The sequence below is a fragment of the Convolutriloba macropyga genome, chromosome 1 (assembly GCF_964194025.1).
Source record: "Convolutriloba macropyga chromosome 1, txConMacr16.3, whole genome shotgun sequence".
Classification (NCBI taxonomy): Eukaryota; Metazoa; Xenacoelomorpha; order Acoela; family Convolutidae; genus Convolutriloba; species Convolutriloba macropyga.
This window is the reverse complement of record NC_134468.1, coordinates 75,273,953-75,292,345: the sequence shown is the minus strand read 5'-3', so window position 1 is coordinate 75,292,345 and position 18,393 is coordinate 75,273,953. Positions and strand designations below refer to the sequence as shown.

The 18,393-nt window shown below is 34.8% G+C and overlaps 1 protein-coding gene across 3 annotated transcripts in view; it reads right to left on the bottom strand.

Moving 5' to 3' along the window:
* Positions 1-18,393, bottom strand: part of LOC142342648 (uncharacterized) — a 100,562-nt gene that overhangs the window by 57,227 nt on the left and 24,942 nt on the right. For all 3 annotated transcript variants that reach the window (XM_075394096.1, XM_075394105.1, XM_075394115.1), the window contains 4 exons: positions 17,181-17,422; positions 16,340-16,849; positions 14,019-14,225; positions 7,781-7,922 (listed from right to left, as the gene is read on the bottom strand). In XM_075394096.1, the coding sequence (XP_075250211.1) occupies positions 7,781-7,922; positions 14,019-14,225; positions 16,340-16,849; positions 17,181-17,422 (1,101 nt within the window). The remainder of the gene's footprint in view (positions 1-7,780; positions 7,923-14,018; positions 14,226-16,339; positions 16,850-17,180; positions 17,423-18,393) is intronic.

Sequence of the window (18,393 nt, the reverse complement as noted above, 5' to 3'; positions counted from 1 at the left end):
GTTCCCTAAGGTCTGTCATCATATCGAACTACAGTTTCAGAAAATCAAACACGCATATCCAAATTACAATGAGTAACTGATGAAACTGAAATTAAAATGAAGGACTAAACAAAAATGAATTCAAGTAAAAATTTTGATTCTACCGCATTAAAACGAATATGAGGCTGCGAATACAAAATTCTGTGGAGGCATCTGTCCATATTAATAATCAGGCGTCAGTTCCGCAAGTGATATCATCACATCTCATTGACGCTTCAGAAAAGCAAAAACGCATTTCCAAATTACAATTAGTAACTGATGAAGCTGAAATTAAAAGGAAAAAAATGAGCTGAAGAACAAATTCTGATTTCACCGAAAATTATGAGTCTACGATTAAAACAATTCTATGGAGGTATCAGTCCATATTATTAATCAGGCGTCAAATCCCCAAGGCTTGTCATCATATCTAACTACAGCTTCAGAAAATCAAAACCGCCGATCAAAATTACAATGAGTAACTGATGAAACTAAATTAAATTGAAGGACTAAACAAAATCGAATTCAAGTAAAAATTTTGATTCTACCGCATTAAAACGAATATGAGGCTGCGATTACAAAATTCTGTGGAGGCATCTGTCCATATTAATAATCAGGCGTCAGTTCCGCAAGTGATATCATCACATCTAACTGACGCTTCAGAAAAGCAAAAACGCATTTCCAAATTACAATTAGTAATTGATGAAGCTGAAACTAAAAGGAAAAAAATTAGCTGAAGAACAAATTCTGATTTCACCAAAAATTATGAGTCTACGATTAAAACAATTCTATGGAGGTATCAGTCCATATTATTAATCAGGCGTCAGTTCCCCAAGGTTTGTCATCATATCTAACTGAAGCTTCAGAAAAACAAAAATGCGGAACCAATTACAATTAGTAACTGATAAAACAAATTCAAACGAAGGACTAAACAAAAATCAACTCAAAAACAATTTTTCCTTTCAAGAAAACATGAGGCTGCGATTAAAATCAATTCTATGCAGGCATCAGACCATATTGATAATCAGACGTCAGTTCCCCAAGGTTTTTCATCATATCTAACTACAGCTTCAGAAAATCAAAACCGCCGATCAAAATTACAATGAGTAACTGATGAAACTAAATTAAATTGAAGGACTAAACAAAAAAGAATTCAAGTAAAATTTTTTGATTCTACCGCATTAAAACGAATATGAGGCTGCGATTACAAAATTCTGTGGAGGCATCTGTCCATATTATTAATCAGGCGTCAGTTCCACAAGTGATATCATCACATCTAACTGACGCTTCAGAAAAGCAAAAACGCATTTCCAAATTACAATTAGTAACTGATGAAGCTGAAATTAAAAGGAAAAAAATGAGCTGAAGAACAAATTCTGATTTCACCGAAAATTATGATTCTACGATTAAAACAATTCTATGGAGGTATCAGTCCATATTATTAATCAGGCGTCAGTTCCCCAAGGTTTGTCATCATATCTAACTACAGCTTCAGAAAATCAAAACCGCCGATCCAAATTACAATGAGTAACTGATGAAACTGAAACTAAATTGAAGGACTAAACAAAAATGAATTCATGTAAAAATTTTTGATTCTACCGCATTAAAACGAATATGAGGCTGCGATTACAAAATTCTGTGGAGGCATCTGTCCATATTATTAATCAGGCGTCAGTTCCACAAGGTTTATCATCAAATCTAACCGAAGCTTCAGAGAAGCAAAAACGCATATCCAAATTACAATTAGTAACTGATGAAGCTGAAATTAAAACAAAGGACTACACAATGAATCAAGTTAAAATTCTGATTTCAACTAAAAAAAAATATGAAGCTCCTTTTAGAAACAATTCTGTGGAGACAGCAGTCCATATTATTAATCAGGCGTCAGTTCCCTAAGATTTGTCATCACATCTAACTGAAGCTTAAGAAAAGCAAAAACTCAGATCCAGATTACAATGAGCAATTGATAAAACTAAAATTAAAACGAAGGACAAATATGAGTTCAAGAACAATTTTTTATTTCAAGAAAATATGAGGCTGCGTTTCAAAACAATTCTATGGAGGCATCAGTCCATATTATTAATCAGGCGTCAGTTCCCCAAGGTTTGTCATCACATCTAACTACGGCTTCAGAAATGCAAAAACGCATATCTAAATTACAATGAGTAATTGATGAACAGCCATCAATAGCCATCTTAATACTAAAGCCAGCTAGCAATAGCTTTAATGAACTTTGATACGATTCCACTGAATGACCAGGCTTTAACAGTTTACCTTTTTCATCTTTGTCTTTAGAAATTGAACATTCTATACATATCAAAATTCAATGGGTGAAAAATTAAAGCGAATTAAAGAAAATATAGCAAGACAAGTCTTGGAAAACAACTCAAATAATTGCAACCACAAACTAAGATAGTCAACAAAAGCCTTGACCCTATATGCGAAAAACTAATTTTTTTCTCCAAGATCAAGTTCAAAGAATAACCAGAAGAAACATCTGAAAAAACGACACTACGCATCCTTAGAAAAAGAACAAATTTCAACAACCTTGTGCCAATCTGACAGAAAAACTGAAAGAGCAAAAAATTAAAACGGCGAAACATTTTCCAAATCAAACGTAAAGCAAAACAAAAAAAACTAATGACAAAATCCTCAACAGAAGCATACAATGATTCCGAAGTAATTAAATAGCCATTAGCTGCTAGAATGCCTAAAAGACATAGAACTTCAAATGAAGGCAAGATTTAAAAATTCGATAACAAGCGGCATCTCACTCAGTGGATACGAAAGTATAAAATTTCAGCCTATAAATCAACTAAGTTTAAATCGCACTAAACTAACACAAAAAATGATATTTTTCAGACTCAGCGATATGGCCACAAGAAAATCCAACAAAACATGCAAGACTCAAAAATCAACAAATTTCAAAAGGGCAGTATAAAATCTTGAAAACGGCTGCCATAATCTCAGCCAACTAATTATAGTCAACACGTCTCATTAGCAACCGATGAAACTGGTCATAAACGACTCTAAAGGATAAGAGAAAAATATACAACAAATACTCGCTAAAACATTTTGAAACCATTAGTGAAGGAAACTGACGGTAAGTGTCAAAGTCTCTGAAAGCGTTAGAGTTAAACTGAACCAACTAATTCGTTTAATGAAATATCTTATAGCATACCATGATATGGCTCCCCAATGAGATCAACTGATAAGCCCACTAAAATAAAAAAAATCGCAAAACTAAAAAAAGTTCACTGCATTTTTTCAGAACAAATTGTGTCAAAGTCTTGAACAACACTAGATTTGAACTCGAACCACTAGTTCGGTTAAAAATGCCTCTTTAGTTGTTCGGTTAAAAATGAATTCAAGAAAAAATTTCAATTCTACCGCATTAAAACAAATATGAGGCTGCGATTACAAAATTCTGTGGAGGCATCTGTCCAAATTATTAATCAGGCGTCAATTTCGCAAGGATTATTATGACAACTGAAGCTTCAGAAAAGCAAAAACGCATATCCAAAATACAATCAGTAACTGATGAAGCTGAAATTATAACGAAGGACTAAACGAACATCAGCTAAAGAACAATTTTTCATTTCAAGAAAAAATGAGGCTGCGATTAAAAACAATTCTATGGAGGCCGCAGTCCATATTGATAATCAGACGTCAGTTCCCCAAGGTCTGTCATCATGTCGAACTAAAGTTTCAGAAAATCAAAAACGCAGATCCAAATTACAATGAGTAACTGACGAAACAGAAATTAAAATGGACTAAACAAAAATGAATTAAAGTAAAAATTTTGATCCGACCGCATTGAAAGAAATATGAGGCTGCGATTACAAAATTCTGTGGAGGCATCTGTCCATATTAAAAATCAGGCGTCAGTTCCGCAAGGAATATCATCACATCTAACTGACACTTCAGAAAAGCAAAAACGCATATCCAAATTACAATTAGTAACTGATGAAGCCGAAATTAAAACAAAACAAAATAGAGCTTAAGAACAGATTTTGATTTCACCAAAAATTATGAGTCTGCGATTAAAAACAATTCAGTACATATTAGATTTGAACTCGAACCATTAGTTCGGTTAAAAATGCCTCTTTAGTAGTTCGGTTAAAAATGAATTCAAGTAAAAATTTCAATTCTACCGCATTAAAACAAATATGAGGCTGCGATTACAAAATTCTGTGGAGGCATCTGTCCATATTAATAATCAGGCGTCAGTTCCGCAAGGATTATCATTACATCTAACTGAAGCTTCAGAAAAGCAAAAACGCATTCCCAAATTACAATCAGTAACTGATGAAGCTGAAATTATAACGAAGGACTAAACAAAAATGAAATCAAGTAAAAATTTTGATTCTACCGCATTAAAACAAATATGAGGCTGCGATTACAAAATTCTGTGGAGGCATCTGTCCATATTAAAAATCAGGCGTCAGTTCCGCAAGGGATATCATCACATCTAACTGACTATTCAGAAAAGCAAAAACGCATATCCAATTATTACCTGATGAAGCTGAAATTAAAACGAAACAAAATAGAGCTTAAGAACAAAAGCTTCAGAAAAACAAAAATGCCGAACCAATTACAATTAGTAACTGATAAAACTGAAATTCAAACGAAGGACTAAACAAAAATCAGCTCAAGATCAATTTTTCATTTCAAGAAAATATGAGGCTGCGATTACAAACAATTCTATGGAGGCATCAGACCATGTTGATAATCAGACGTCAGCTCCCCAAGGTTTGTCATCATATCTAAATAAAGTTTCAGAAAATCAAAACCGCCGATCCAAATTACAATGAGTAACTGATGAAACTGAAATTAAATTGAACGACTTAACAAAAATGAATGCAAGTAAAAATTTTGATTCTACAGCATTAAAACAAATATGAGGCTGCGATTACAAAACACTGTGGAGGCATCTGTCCATATTATTAATCAGGCGTCAGTTCCGCAAGGTTTATCATCAAATCTAACTGAAGCTTCAGAAAAGCAAAAACGCATATCCAAATTACAATTAGTAACTGATGAAGCTGAAATTAAAAAAAAGGACTACACAATGAACCAAGTTAAAATTCTGATTTCAACTAAAAAAAATATGAGGCTCCTTTTAGAAACCATTCTGTGGAGACATCAGTCCATATTATTAATCAGGCGTCAGTTCCCTAAGATTTGTCATCACATCTAACTGAAGATTAAGAAAAGCAAAAAAGCCGAACCAAATTACAATTAGAAACTGATGAAACTAAAATTAAAACAAAGGAATACGCAATGAATCGAGTAAAAATTTTGATTTCAACTAAAAAAATATGAGGCTTCTTTTAGAAACAATTCTGTGGAGACATCAGTCCATATTATTAATCAGGCGTCAGTTCCGCAAGGTTTGTCATCACCTCTAACTGAAACTCAAGAAAAACAAAAACGCGCAACCAAATTACAATTAGTAATTGGTGAAACTGAAATTCAAACGAAGGACTATACAAAACTGAGCTTAACAATTTTTCATTTCAAGAAAAGATGAGGCTGTGATTAATCAGGCGTCAGTTCCCCAAGGTTTGTCATCACATCTAACTACAGCTTCAGAAAAGCAAAAACGCATATCTAAATTACAATGAGTAATTGATGAACAGCCATTAATAGCCATTTTAATACTAAAGCCAGCTAGCAATAGCTTTAATGAACTTTGATACGATTCGACTGAATGACCAGGCTTTAACAGTTTACCTTTTTCATCTTTGTCTTTAGAAATTGAACATATTCTATACATATCGTAATTCAATGAGTGAAAAATTAAAGCCAATTAAAGAAAATATAGCAAGACAAGTCTTGGAAAACAACTCAAATAATTGCAACCGCAAACTAAGACAGTCAACAAAAGCCTTGACCCTATATGCGAAAAACTGATTTTTTTCTCCAAGATCAAGTTTAAAGAATAACCACAAGAAACATCTGAAAAAACGACACTACGCATCCTTAGAAAGAGAACAAAACTCAACAACCTTGTGCCAATCTGACAGAAAAACTGAAAGCAAAAAATTAAAACGGCGAAACATTTTCCAAATCAAACGTAAAAAAAAGCAAAAAAAAACTAAATGACAAAATCTTCAACAGAAGCATACAATGAGTCCGAAGTAATTAAATAGCCATTAGCTGCTAGAATGCCTAAAAGGCATATTAGAACTTCAAATGAAGGCAAGATTTAAAAATTCGATATCAAGCGGTATCTCACTCTGTGGATACGTAAGTTGAAAGTTTCAGCCCATAAATCAACTAAATTTAAATCGCACTAAACTAACACAAAAAAAAAGATATTTTTCAGAAAAAACAATATGGCCACAAGAAAATCCAACAAAACATGCAAGACTCAAAAATCAACGAATTTAAAAGGACAGTATAAAATCATGAAAACGGCTGCCATGATCTCAGCCAACTAATTATAGTCAAACACGTCTCATTAGCAACCGATGGAACTGGTCATAAACGACTCTAAAGGATAAGAGAAAAATATACAACAAATACTCGCTAAAACTTTTTGAAACCATTAGTGAAGCACACTGACGGTGGGTGTCAAAGTCACTGAAAGCGTTAGAGTTAAACTGAACCAATTAATTCGTTAAACGAAATACCTTTTAGCATGCCATGATATGGCTCCCCAATGAGATCAACTGATAAGCCCAGTAAAATAAAAAAAAATCGCAAAACTAAAAAAAGTTCGCTGCATTTCTTTAGAACAAATTGTGTCAAAGTCTTGAACAACACTAGATTTGAACTCAAACCATTAGCCTCTTTAGTATGCCTCTTTAGTAACTAATGCCACTGTGGTAATGCGACAACAATGATAATAGGTGAAAAAAATCACTAATATTTTATGACAACAACCATTGACGAATTCAAGCAATTACAATTAGGTAAAGACAAGTAGGTATTATTTTATGAGCATTCACAAGACGAAACACATAAAACAGACAAGCCTAATTGACGCCCATGAAAAAAATACCTCTAAAAACCTAAATATTGTTCAAAGACCCATTTCTTATTTCGTTAAAGTTAGTTTGAAAAAACCACGCCTCATGTAAGTCGCTCCTTTAAATCCCTCTACTACTCCCAGCGTGACTAAAATCACCACTGTAAATTGATTTTTCATAAACGTGAAAAAGCCGAAAAAAGTGAACAGATCTTAAAACATAGCCGGAAGACTCTCAAGCCAACTCGAAGTAAATTTCAATTTCAGCCATATCCAAACAGAACCTTAACTCAATGAACAATTTAATTCATGGCATTCAATTCGAAACGCAAGCGAAGTAAACAAAGAATTAGAATGCAAAGCAAAGTAAGATGTTCTGGGAACTTTTTCACTTGCAACTCCAAAACCAATGTTTACAGAATGATAGAAAAAAAACAACAGACGATACATCTAGATATAAATACCTGGCAAATGAAAAGTATTATAGGGCAAAATCTTTTTTTTTAAATTATTAGCTTTAATAAATTCGCAGTAAAGCTCCACGAAAACTGAAAAGCGACATATTGCCCCTGGGCTTCCTGTTTATCCGCGATTCTAGGGACGAAAAGTCCCATCGGTCAGGTAAAAAACGATCAGATAATAGGAAACCGCATAAGACAATAATCCGACTCAAACAATTGGTAAACAAGCCGACTCAAACAATTGGTAAACAAACTCAAACAAGAGATGGAGCTAAACGAGCCGCTTTCTAAAGGCAGCAAATAGTTGACAACTGGGTGTAAATGTTACCTGTTAGAGGGACTATAACTTGGTACTTCTTTGCATCTGTGATGCGTTGCACTAGGTTTAGGTGGTCGATGAATGCGTTAGTGTCAATCACAATGTACAATGGCTCAATCCTCATCAACTCGGACGAAGCCGAAAGGTAGTTCTGAAACAGGCTTTTAACTTAATAGCAACAACACACATATTATTACTTACATCAGCAAGATTTGCGTGGGGTGGGTTGATTTGAGGCAAACCATGCCTGTCGGTTCTATGGATTTCGCATTTCTCGCGGTCTTGTCAGTTTACTATATGACTCATTTCCGCGCCATAACACAAAACAAAACTTTCTTCACTGAAATCTAAATTCCATTCAGTTGAAAAAGTGAGGTAATCAGAAGCTAAACAAAAAAATCGCAATTTGAATAAAAGGGAAAATGACAAGTCTACAGCAACAACTCAAAGACTTTTCATTGCGCAAAGAAAAACATAGCTGGTAGATTGCCAGAAAATAGCCGCAAAAGCTTCGTAGATCTGCAATCTCAAAAGAGTAAAAAAAACACAGACCAAAAAAAATATTCTTTTTATAAAAGAGCTGAGATGTTGCATTTCGATTAAGAATCTGTATAATTTATTGCTGCCTCTATTAGCTGCTCTCAGATAACCTTCATTTAGAGAGACACACATTTACTTGACCTTATCTCTTTGAATTAAAATAAGCAAAAGTCAATTTCAAAGAGCAGGTCATTTTTGAAACCGAGGTAAGTCACAACAAAAACTCAACCACTCGAATGAACAAAAAACTAGCTCCACTGAAAGTGGAAAATGACGTCACGCAGGCAATTCAGTTGAAATTGCATGAACGAATGAACAAAAAGCAGATTTAAAGTGATTGTGACGTGATATGGTCGTAACAAAAATCTTGACGATACAAAAAAACATAGCAGGACAAGTCCTGACGTACAATTCAAAGAATTTTCATTGACTGAACAGAAAACTAGACCAAGAACGGACTATGAATGGATTGGTAAAACCATTTAGAAAAAAATCCGATCCACAAAATCGAAAAAACAGTAAAAGTCAAAGTGAAATTGCCGCATGTGAACAAAAAACCAGTAGCGAGAAAGCGAATTTTTGATCAAACACCATTTTCTCACTCTTCTTTAAAATTAGAGCAAAAACATTTCAGGCCGCAAAACCACTCGCTTTTTCGCCAATTCCTGTTTCGGCGTGACCAAAATCACTACTCCAATTTGACTTCAAAAATCATGAAAATGTGAGAACAGATCTGTAAGACAGCGCCGCAATACGAAGACAGAGCAGGACAAGTACTGACGTACGATTCAAAGAATTTTCATGGACTAAATAAAAAATTAGACCTGAAACAGACTGAATGAATTGGGAAAACCATTTCTAAAAAAAACAGATCAAAAAAATTAAAAAAAGAAAATCAATGTCAAAATGCCGCATGTGAAAAAAAACCACTAGCGAGAAATGAAAATTTGTTTAAAATAAAAAACCAGGCCTAGAAGGAACTATGAATGGACTAGAAAAACCATTCAGAATAAAACCGATCCAAAAAAATCAAAAACAGTAAAATTCAAAGTGAAATTGCCGATTATGAACAAAAACCTCCAGCGAGAAAGCGAATTTTGCTCAAACACCGTTTTCCAACTCTACTTAAAAATAGAGCGAAAAATTTCGCGCCGCAAAATTTCGGCGCGACCAAAATCACTACTCCAACTTGACTTCAAAAATCATGAAAATGTGTGAACAGATCTGTAAGACAGCGCCGCAATACAAAGACAGAGCAGGACAAGTACTGACGTACAATTCAAAGAATTTTCGTTGACAAAACAAAAAACTATCGCTATAACGGAATATGAGTGAATTGGGAAAACAATTTCTAAAAAAAACAGATCATAAAATTTTTAAAAAAAAAATCAATGTCAAAATATCGCATGTAAACAAAAAAAACCACTAGCGATAAATGGAAATTTGGTTCGAACAAAAAACTAAGCCCAGAATGAACTATGAATGGATTGGATAAACCATTTAGAATACAATCCCATCCAAAAAATCGAACAAACAGTAAACATCAAACTGAAATTGCCGCAAGTGAAAAGAAAACCACTAGCGAGAAAGCGAATTTTTGTTCAAAGACTGTTTCCTCACTCTTCTTTGAAATCAGAACAAAAAAGATTCACGCCGCAAAAACACTCGCTCCACTTCCTGTTTCGGCGTGACCAAAATCACTACTCTAATTCTGACTTCAACAATCATGAAAATGTGAAGACCTTAAAAAAAGACACCGCCCCAATACAATTCAAATTCTTTGAATTGTAAAAAACCAAGAGAAGGCCAATAATAGTCTCAGCTATTGCTTCGCGGCTTTTAAAAAACAACTAAACGAAAAAAAGGTTTTAGGAAACCTAACAGTGATTAAAAACGTGGAGATCATCAACAAATTGTGGCAATAAGACAAACAAAATCACCACAGAAAAAGCGAAATGCTGTTGAAAATTTATTCACTGTAAAATATACTTTTCACACTGCATTTTATAGTATATTGAAGCCAAAAGCAAGCTAGTGTCCCCAGTTAAAGGAAGTAAAAACTCGATTTTTGACAATATTACAATCTTGCAAATCAAATTTAGAAAAATTTTTACTCCACTGATCCCCAACATTAGTGGTCTCCAATGCATATGAAATTCAGATAATAAGCAACGGTAACTTACCAGATACTCAATGTAAAGTTGACAAACTTCAACCCAGTATCACAAAAAGAAGGACATTGTCTGAAAATATGTTTTTTCACGCTTGTTCGACTATGATTGAGTTCGCATTTGCGTTAAACACTAAAGAGAGAAAAGGTCTGAATGCGATTTCGCGGCAACTTTCATTTTCTTGAGACTTGAATGAAGTTCGTCAACTTTACATTGGGGTATATGGTAAGTTACCGTTGCGTACTATCTGAGTTTCATAAGACCACTAATGTAGAGGGTCAATAGTGGAGAAATTCTTCCGAAATCTGATCGCAAGATTGAGTAATAAAGTGTCAAAAATTCAGTTTTTACTCGTTAAAACTAAGGGGTGCCAACTCACTTTTGACGTTCAATATAATTAACTCAACTGCGTAAGTTATTAGTATGAAATCTAAATTCCATAGGATTGAAAGAATTTGACTTTCGCCGTGATAAAAACCGTGAACGAAAAACACACCGCCTAGGTAATAGCCAGTTGAGTAAATTAAAACTCAAAGCCTTTTAACAAAGCTTCAAATTAGCGTCTTGTCAAAAGCTACTTAAGTAGCTGACGCGGCAATTAAAAATAAGCCCGTCAAAAGTCCAGACCATACAAAAACTTGAGAATCCTTATTTGACTTTGTGATAAAAAACTTGGTATCTTGCCTGGCACCTTGGATACTTATATGAATGAAGAATTGAAAGATAAGCCTCCTTTTTACCGATGCCTACTTCGTTTCTGCGTGTATCTATAGGAATTCCAAAAAGTTCTCAAAACATCACCCTAATCTCGACTGGCAATTTAAAAAGTTGAATAAACAATTAAGTACAAAATAGAAATCCCAATGAAGTGAGATATTATTCGAAAATTAGAGTAAAAATATAAGAAACAATGCAGTTAGAAGCTGTTGAAAAAAAAAATAACTAGATTTCATACAAAAGATATCAAATGCTGCTTTTCATTTCACTTAAAGGCAGTACTAGTGTAATAATCAAAATGTATATTGATTAATACACTAGAACTGCATTTAAGTGAACTGAAAAGCAGCCTTTGAAATCTTTTGTATGAAATATAGTTAAATAATTTCCGACAGCTTTTAACCGCATTGTCTCTTAAACAATGCAATTTTTACTGTAAATTACGAATGATATCTCACTTCATAGGGATTTTTATTTTTCACAATAAAGTTGAGCTTAAATGTTTATTCAAATTTTCAAATTGACAGTCAAGATTGGGGTGATGTTGACGCCGCTCAAAAAACTGTTCAGCAAAAAAGGTATAGCTTGAAAATTCATTCCGCCGAAGCCTTTCTATTACGGACCTTTATTACACATATGAGTTCGACCTTAAACTATTCAAAATAAAATCATAACTGCCAAGTGAAAGTCATTTCATAGAGTGAGGTAAGTCACTTATGATCAAAATCTAATCAATTAATTGACTGAAAAACTTTTACTAGAGGGAGTGAGAAAGGACGTCATGCGCGCAATTTCCGTTAGTGAGAGGAAGAAGTCATTCAGAAAATTTGACTTTTTCAGCATTGCTAAGTGAACAAATGTAAACCCAAAAAAGAGCTTCAGACGACAATAAAAACTCAAGAGCGCCGCAATATAGCACCGCTCAGCTTAAAGCTTCGCAGCTATAATAACCAATAAAAAATACAAATACAGCAATTTCGATGCATTATACATTTAACTTTTAGTAATGAAATGCCGCCCACCACTTGAGCTGAATTGCTGACACGTGTGAAAGAAAGAGTAAATCCGAACACAGCCGGCAAAATGTCGGAAAACAGCCGTCGTAGACGCAAAACGGCATTGAAACAGAAACATAAACCAACAAATGTCGGATGAACTGCTCTCGCACGACAGACGGGTAGAAAAAAATTAAACCACACAGGGGTTCGAACCATTGACCTCCCGATCAATAACCACATGCACTGACAACTCGTCTATCAGGCCCTTATTGTTGCTATGCTGCAACCAGTTTTATATTAGCAACAAGCTTTACGGAGTGAGAGCAAAAGAGATCACTCAAAAATGAAGAATGAGAAGGTGAAAAAGTCACTTGAAAAATCAAAAAATGTTCTAGAAGCGCAAAATGATCAAGCGAAAAATTTGCATAAAAAAGACCAACACGTTTACAATAATTGCTATGAACTTCGTTCAAGAGCAATTAAAAAGAAAGATAGAAAACTTTTCTAAGTTTAAAAAAGTGTTCTATTTTGGTGTACAGTTTCAGTTAGATTCTAAAGCTATACCTAACTCAATTTCTCAGCTGAAGGCTGTTACCCTGAAAAATACGGTCAGCTAGCAATCACTCTAATCACTTTGATAACCTAATGCGCTATGACGTAATGACCGAGCTTTATCCTTTCTTTATATTTTGATGTTTTGACATTGAACGTGTTCACTGCGTAATTCAAAGAGTGAAAGAATTTAAATTGCATACAGTTGAAACACTTAGTGAGTAAATTATGAGAAGATTGTAAATTATGTAAATTGAAAAACGTGATATAGAGGTACCACGAAGTAAAAAAAAGAGCGACTAAATAATAGTCTTTAAGAGACTGGCGGCAGCTATTAATCACGCAAAACGAACGAGTCACTCGAAAAGTCAAAACGGTAAAGGGGAAATTTTGCATAAAAATTACAAACACGTTTACAACAATTGCTTCAAACTTCGTTCCAGAGCATGAAAAGAGCGTACTTAGCAACACGTATATTTTTTATATAACAGCAAGCGAATCAATTTTCAATTTAAAACTCATTAGATGATACGTCAGTTGTAAAAACAGCAAAAGTTCAAATCGAGACGAAATCACCAAAAAAGAACTGCAAGCCTAGCCGAATCCAATGAAGCTTCACACGTCATCGTAATTCATAACTTTACTTCCTTCCGAAAAAAGGAATTACAAACGTTTTTCAGTCAATGTATGGCCCGAACACTATACAATTGTTAGTCACGGTAACCGTGAAAAGAGTAGAAAATTTTTTGAACAATACGAAAATGGGGCTGACAGTTAGTTCACATTTTTTTTTCATATAATGTGAGAACTCGTGCAGTCAGAGCTTAAGCAAAGTCTTAATTTGCCTCAAAACTGATACAAAACATCACACCCCAAGAATAGAGGGGCACTCAAGTAATTGATACTGTTCCTTTCAGGGCAAGTTAACCGTCATAGATCTTTCCCGAATCAAAATAATCGACATGGAATCAAAACTTATCATTATTGCTCCTATGAAATAAAAAACTCCAAACCATTCTAAAAAAGTTCAGTCTTACACCGTTTTGTATTGTTTCCTATCCTATAAACTCAGCTCTAATTGACAATATAAAACCTTCAGGATGGTACACGTAAAATTTAACGGCTTATCTCGTCCTTATTCAGCAAAACAAGCCATTATGAGGGAAAAACCACGCCTTAATTTGTTCATATAGGCATGACAACGAAAACTTTGTAAAGAGGGAGAAAAGGAAAAAGTTCCCGTCACATTACGATCCAAGACAGACAAACCTCTTTAGATTCCTGAATGCGCAAACTTTGCTCATGTTGCGATTCGAGACGCTGCTTCTCAATCTGTAACTCGCTCATCGACTGTCGATTTGAGACGTCATTGGAATCGAGTGACTGACCCGGAGCAGTACCTCCTCCGGTGGAAGTCATATCAAAATTACTTAACGTTGTCTCCAGATCCGCCAGCAGTCCATCATCTGAGGACTCCTAAAAGAGAAAAATAGTTTTCATTTCCTTGTGTAACTTCGGCACTATTTATTTTCTTCTTTGAAAAACCGCAAATTAAACTCACGAGGTGAAGCAAACTGCTTGAATTATTCTTAAATTTACAAAATCTTATCATACAGTCCTACTATACAGTCCTAGGTATAGTTCTTCAGTTCGGTGCGTGTCAGACGATGAATCAAAAGTTTACGCTGGTCATGCAGTTAAAGTCTTTGCGAATATAGCGAATAACGAAGGTAAATTAAATCAAGCCGGATGAAGACAACACGCATGGTTTGAACTGCTAAAATATAGAATTCACATGCTTTTTGTGTAAGGAGTTCAGTGAGCCTTATCAAAATCAGAAAATGCAATACCGATATCTTTCCAACTGATTCCCCGCGTGTTAGATTTTGAGAACCTACCTGGCAGATTGCCGGAAAATAGCCGTCGTTGATTCCCATAACTCTATTGGGATTGAAAGAAGAAAATATCAACAAAAATTGATTTTTGTATAAAAACATTTTTAAGTGCGATTTATTTTGATGTCATTTCGTAATTGGACATACTCCTGTCTCTCAGTGAGAGGCTACAGGTTCTAGTATCAATACCAATAAGCATTATAGATGGTAACTAAAACTTATGACAACAAAGTTCAAGTACCGGGCATCTAAAAATGGAATTTATAGGTTTATCCCGTTTCTATTTCTGACTTTGATTTTTTATACTGACTCTCTTCATTTCGAATTGCTTTGCTGAGCAGCTGCTGTTTAAAAGGACTTTGCGCAGAATGACAGAAGAGTGAAACTAGCCTAGAAAAGTCAAAAAGATTTCACGCAAAATGTCGAAAAAGCGGCAAAATGGGTAAAGCGAAAAAAAGTTCGACGAAGTAAAACATAGCCGGAAGAACTCCGGAAACGACTCGAAGGAGAAAATTGCCCATACTTTTGACTACACGACTAGAGCAACTATTTTGAACCCTGAACCTCCGCAAACGCCATAAAAAATTTAAGGAAGAATAGAAACGGCATTCAAAAACAAATTGAATAAAAAACTAGAAAAACATAATGAGTTTTTTAATAGTACAAGAAAACATAAAGCCGAGTAAAATTCCTTTCCAATTACGGCAATGGAAAGCTCGCAAAACAAGGGGCAAGTCATAATAGGCTAAGAAACTTGTCTAAGATTAAAAAAAACTGCAAAAAAAATTTGAAAAATGGTTTAAAATTTCTCAATTTTTCTGCCAATTTTCCTAAGAAAAAAAATGATTTATACCAAGAAAGCTTTAGTCAATTGGTATCTGAATACTTAAGTAACAACCTTCTAATCAAATCCCACTTAAAGCATTAAAACAAAAAAAACAGGCAAAAAATCATTAAATTTCGTCTAAAAATCAGCAAAAACTGATCAAAAACCCCCAAATTAGCATCAAACTCAAATTTGGTTGAAACATTCAATTCCTATCAAAACAAGCCTAAAACTAATACAATATCATAATCAGACCTCATAACCATCAAAAGTTGCAAAAAATTGCTTTTAAAAAGCCGCACGTGAACAAAAAAATTTCGCTCGCTTAGAGAAAATTTTTTTACACATCAATTTCTCGCTCTCAAAAACAGCGGTATGAACAAAAACCACTCTCCTTTCGCTCCGCTTTTCACTTTTGTTCACCACCAAAAATCACTCAAATTTTTTCACGCGTTTCATTTCACGCTTCAAAATTCACTCCAATAAAATTGATTTAAAAAAAGGACTTCTCCAATACTCCTCTTCGAGTCGTAAAAATAGGAGCGCTATAATAGCCGGCTGAGAAGATGAGGGCGGCTATCAATAATCGTAAAAAAACAAAAGCAACTTTTAAGAGGTTGCGAAAAGAAACGGCAAAAAGAGGCGCTAAGGAGACTAAAAACCCCCCTTCACATTATGAATTTATATCTCAAAAGTTATGATGAATCTCATTCTTAGAGACTAGTAACGCGTAAGGATCTAAGAGAACTGCACAGCGACTTGCCAGTTTATCCCTATTTTGAGGCAGAAAAGTTGAAAGCGTCAAACGAAAAACCGCAAATGACGACAGGACTCAAATAATTCCTACAAACTTTGTTGTTTTTACTAACAGTGTTGGCTCTCGAATGTCGACTGACGGTCTCGGCAGCCTCAATCTCATCGGCCCAACTGAACTTAACTGGAGTCCTGAGCTCAGGAAGACACGCCTCGTACTCCATATACTCGCTCTCTCCTACACCAGCTTGCACTTTATGGATAACCTTCACTTCGTTCTCTAGGAAGTCTGCAAACTTCATCATGCAAAAGCAGCGATACGCGTCCAGAATTGCAGCTTCATTGCAGTCCCGATTTACATAAATTGGACTGTCGCCTACAGAGTTCGAAGTCCAGTTCATCGGTTTGTATCCAGCGACTGAGACAATTTCAGGCAATATTAAAATTTGAGGTTGATCTTCGGACGCTTCCATGCTGAACTTAAATTGTTGAGGGTCAATTTTGGTGTCGATTAAGTTAATCATAGTGGCCCAGGATGTCCAAAATGAGTACGGGTCAAAATTTGCACTGCTCTCTGGAATAGGGAACCAACTTTTGACGTTGTTGAGCATCCACGCGGACCACAGCTGAAATGCAATTAGCTTCAAAACAAATTAAATTTTTCAAATCGAATTATCAAGCATACAGCAATGCGATCGATACCAGGTCAATCAAAAACCCAAGACACGAGAATTTTATAAGAAATCAAATCCTCGCAAATTTCCATTTCATTCCATGAATTAAAGTTTTGATTTCGTTTTCACAATCCTGTAACCGAAGTACACAATACAGCACCCTAAGTCCCTTAAAACCTTAATGCGGCTCAAGTTGAAAGTGTTTCAACCAAAAATTGGTTCGGGAGAAAATACGTTATAGAGCGCAAACAATCATTCAAATGAATACATTGTAATTATATACCTTAATAGGTGGCAACAAAGTCCTCAAAGCCTGTTTAGCTTCCTGCTCTTCCTGACTTCGGCTTTTAACTTCATGTAGAGATAGAACAGATCCAGGGTAAGAAGAGAGAACTGCCACAACCTGGTCAACCATTGTGTGTACTGTCATCAGGCCAAACACAACTGCAGCCTTGTTAGCGTCACTCTGTTGCGAGGCACCCCCATCTCGTTTGGAGCTGGTGTCCCCAGCAGCGTTCGTGGGATCTAGAAACAAATTCGTCCTTTAAATTTCCACTAGATATTACCTGAATTTTCGCTTTGTGAATACTCAATGAGATCACGTGTGGTTACCCACATCTTTTACCCCAATTGTAAGAAATCAGTGATCATATCTTCAGTTCATACATAATGTAGTCTACTTTTTAGTTCATTGATCACAGGTCTTTTCCAAGCATTGGATTGTAAAAAACAAAGCTGCACATTTTACTTCAAAAGTAAAGCATTTCAGTTTTATCAATCACAGCAAAAGTGGAAGATAAAGCATGTGAAAACTATCTGATTTCAAGAGAAACTAGCAATCAGCAAGCTTTTTAAATAAGAGCAAATCATTAAACAAAAATGTGAAGTATGTTAGACTTTGGAAAGATCGAAGTACAAGCAAAAAAAATTAAACTTCCTCCTTTGTCAGAATCTGAAAGATTCTTCAATGGAAACCTCAACAAAAGACAGCGGCGAAAATTTGACCTCTAATTGTTTTGCAAAATCGAGCAGAAAGAGAAGTTCAAAAACTGGAAAATCAGAAAGTTCAAGTTGTTGCTTTGAAACAATGGAACGCTGAAATTAGTATCAATATTTACTTTTTTGATGCTCACAAGCTGACAAAACATGACACGAGAAAACAAAACTTCTCCAAACAAAATTTTTGAGGCCTTCTTATTCAGGACAACGGCTTCCAAAAAAATAGTCAGCAGATTGCCGGAAAATAGCAGCCGTTCACCCCCTGAAGCCCATCGAGATTGTATCATATTGCAACCAAATTTTACCTAAAGTCCCTAAACTTCATAATATTAATGTCTTCAAAATCGTTTATTTGTCTCTACCATCTAACCATTAAACCATTTTAAAGCCCTATAAAGTTTAATTGGTCCCTCAAGATCAAAAAGTTCAAAAAATGATAAAAGCTTATAAATTTAAAAATCGCAAATTTACTGAAAAGGCGCTTAAATTTGTGATAT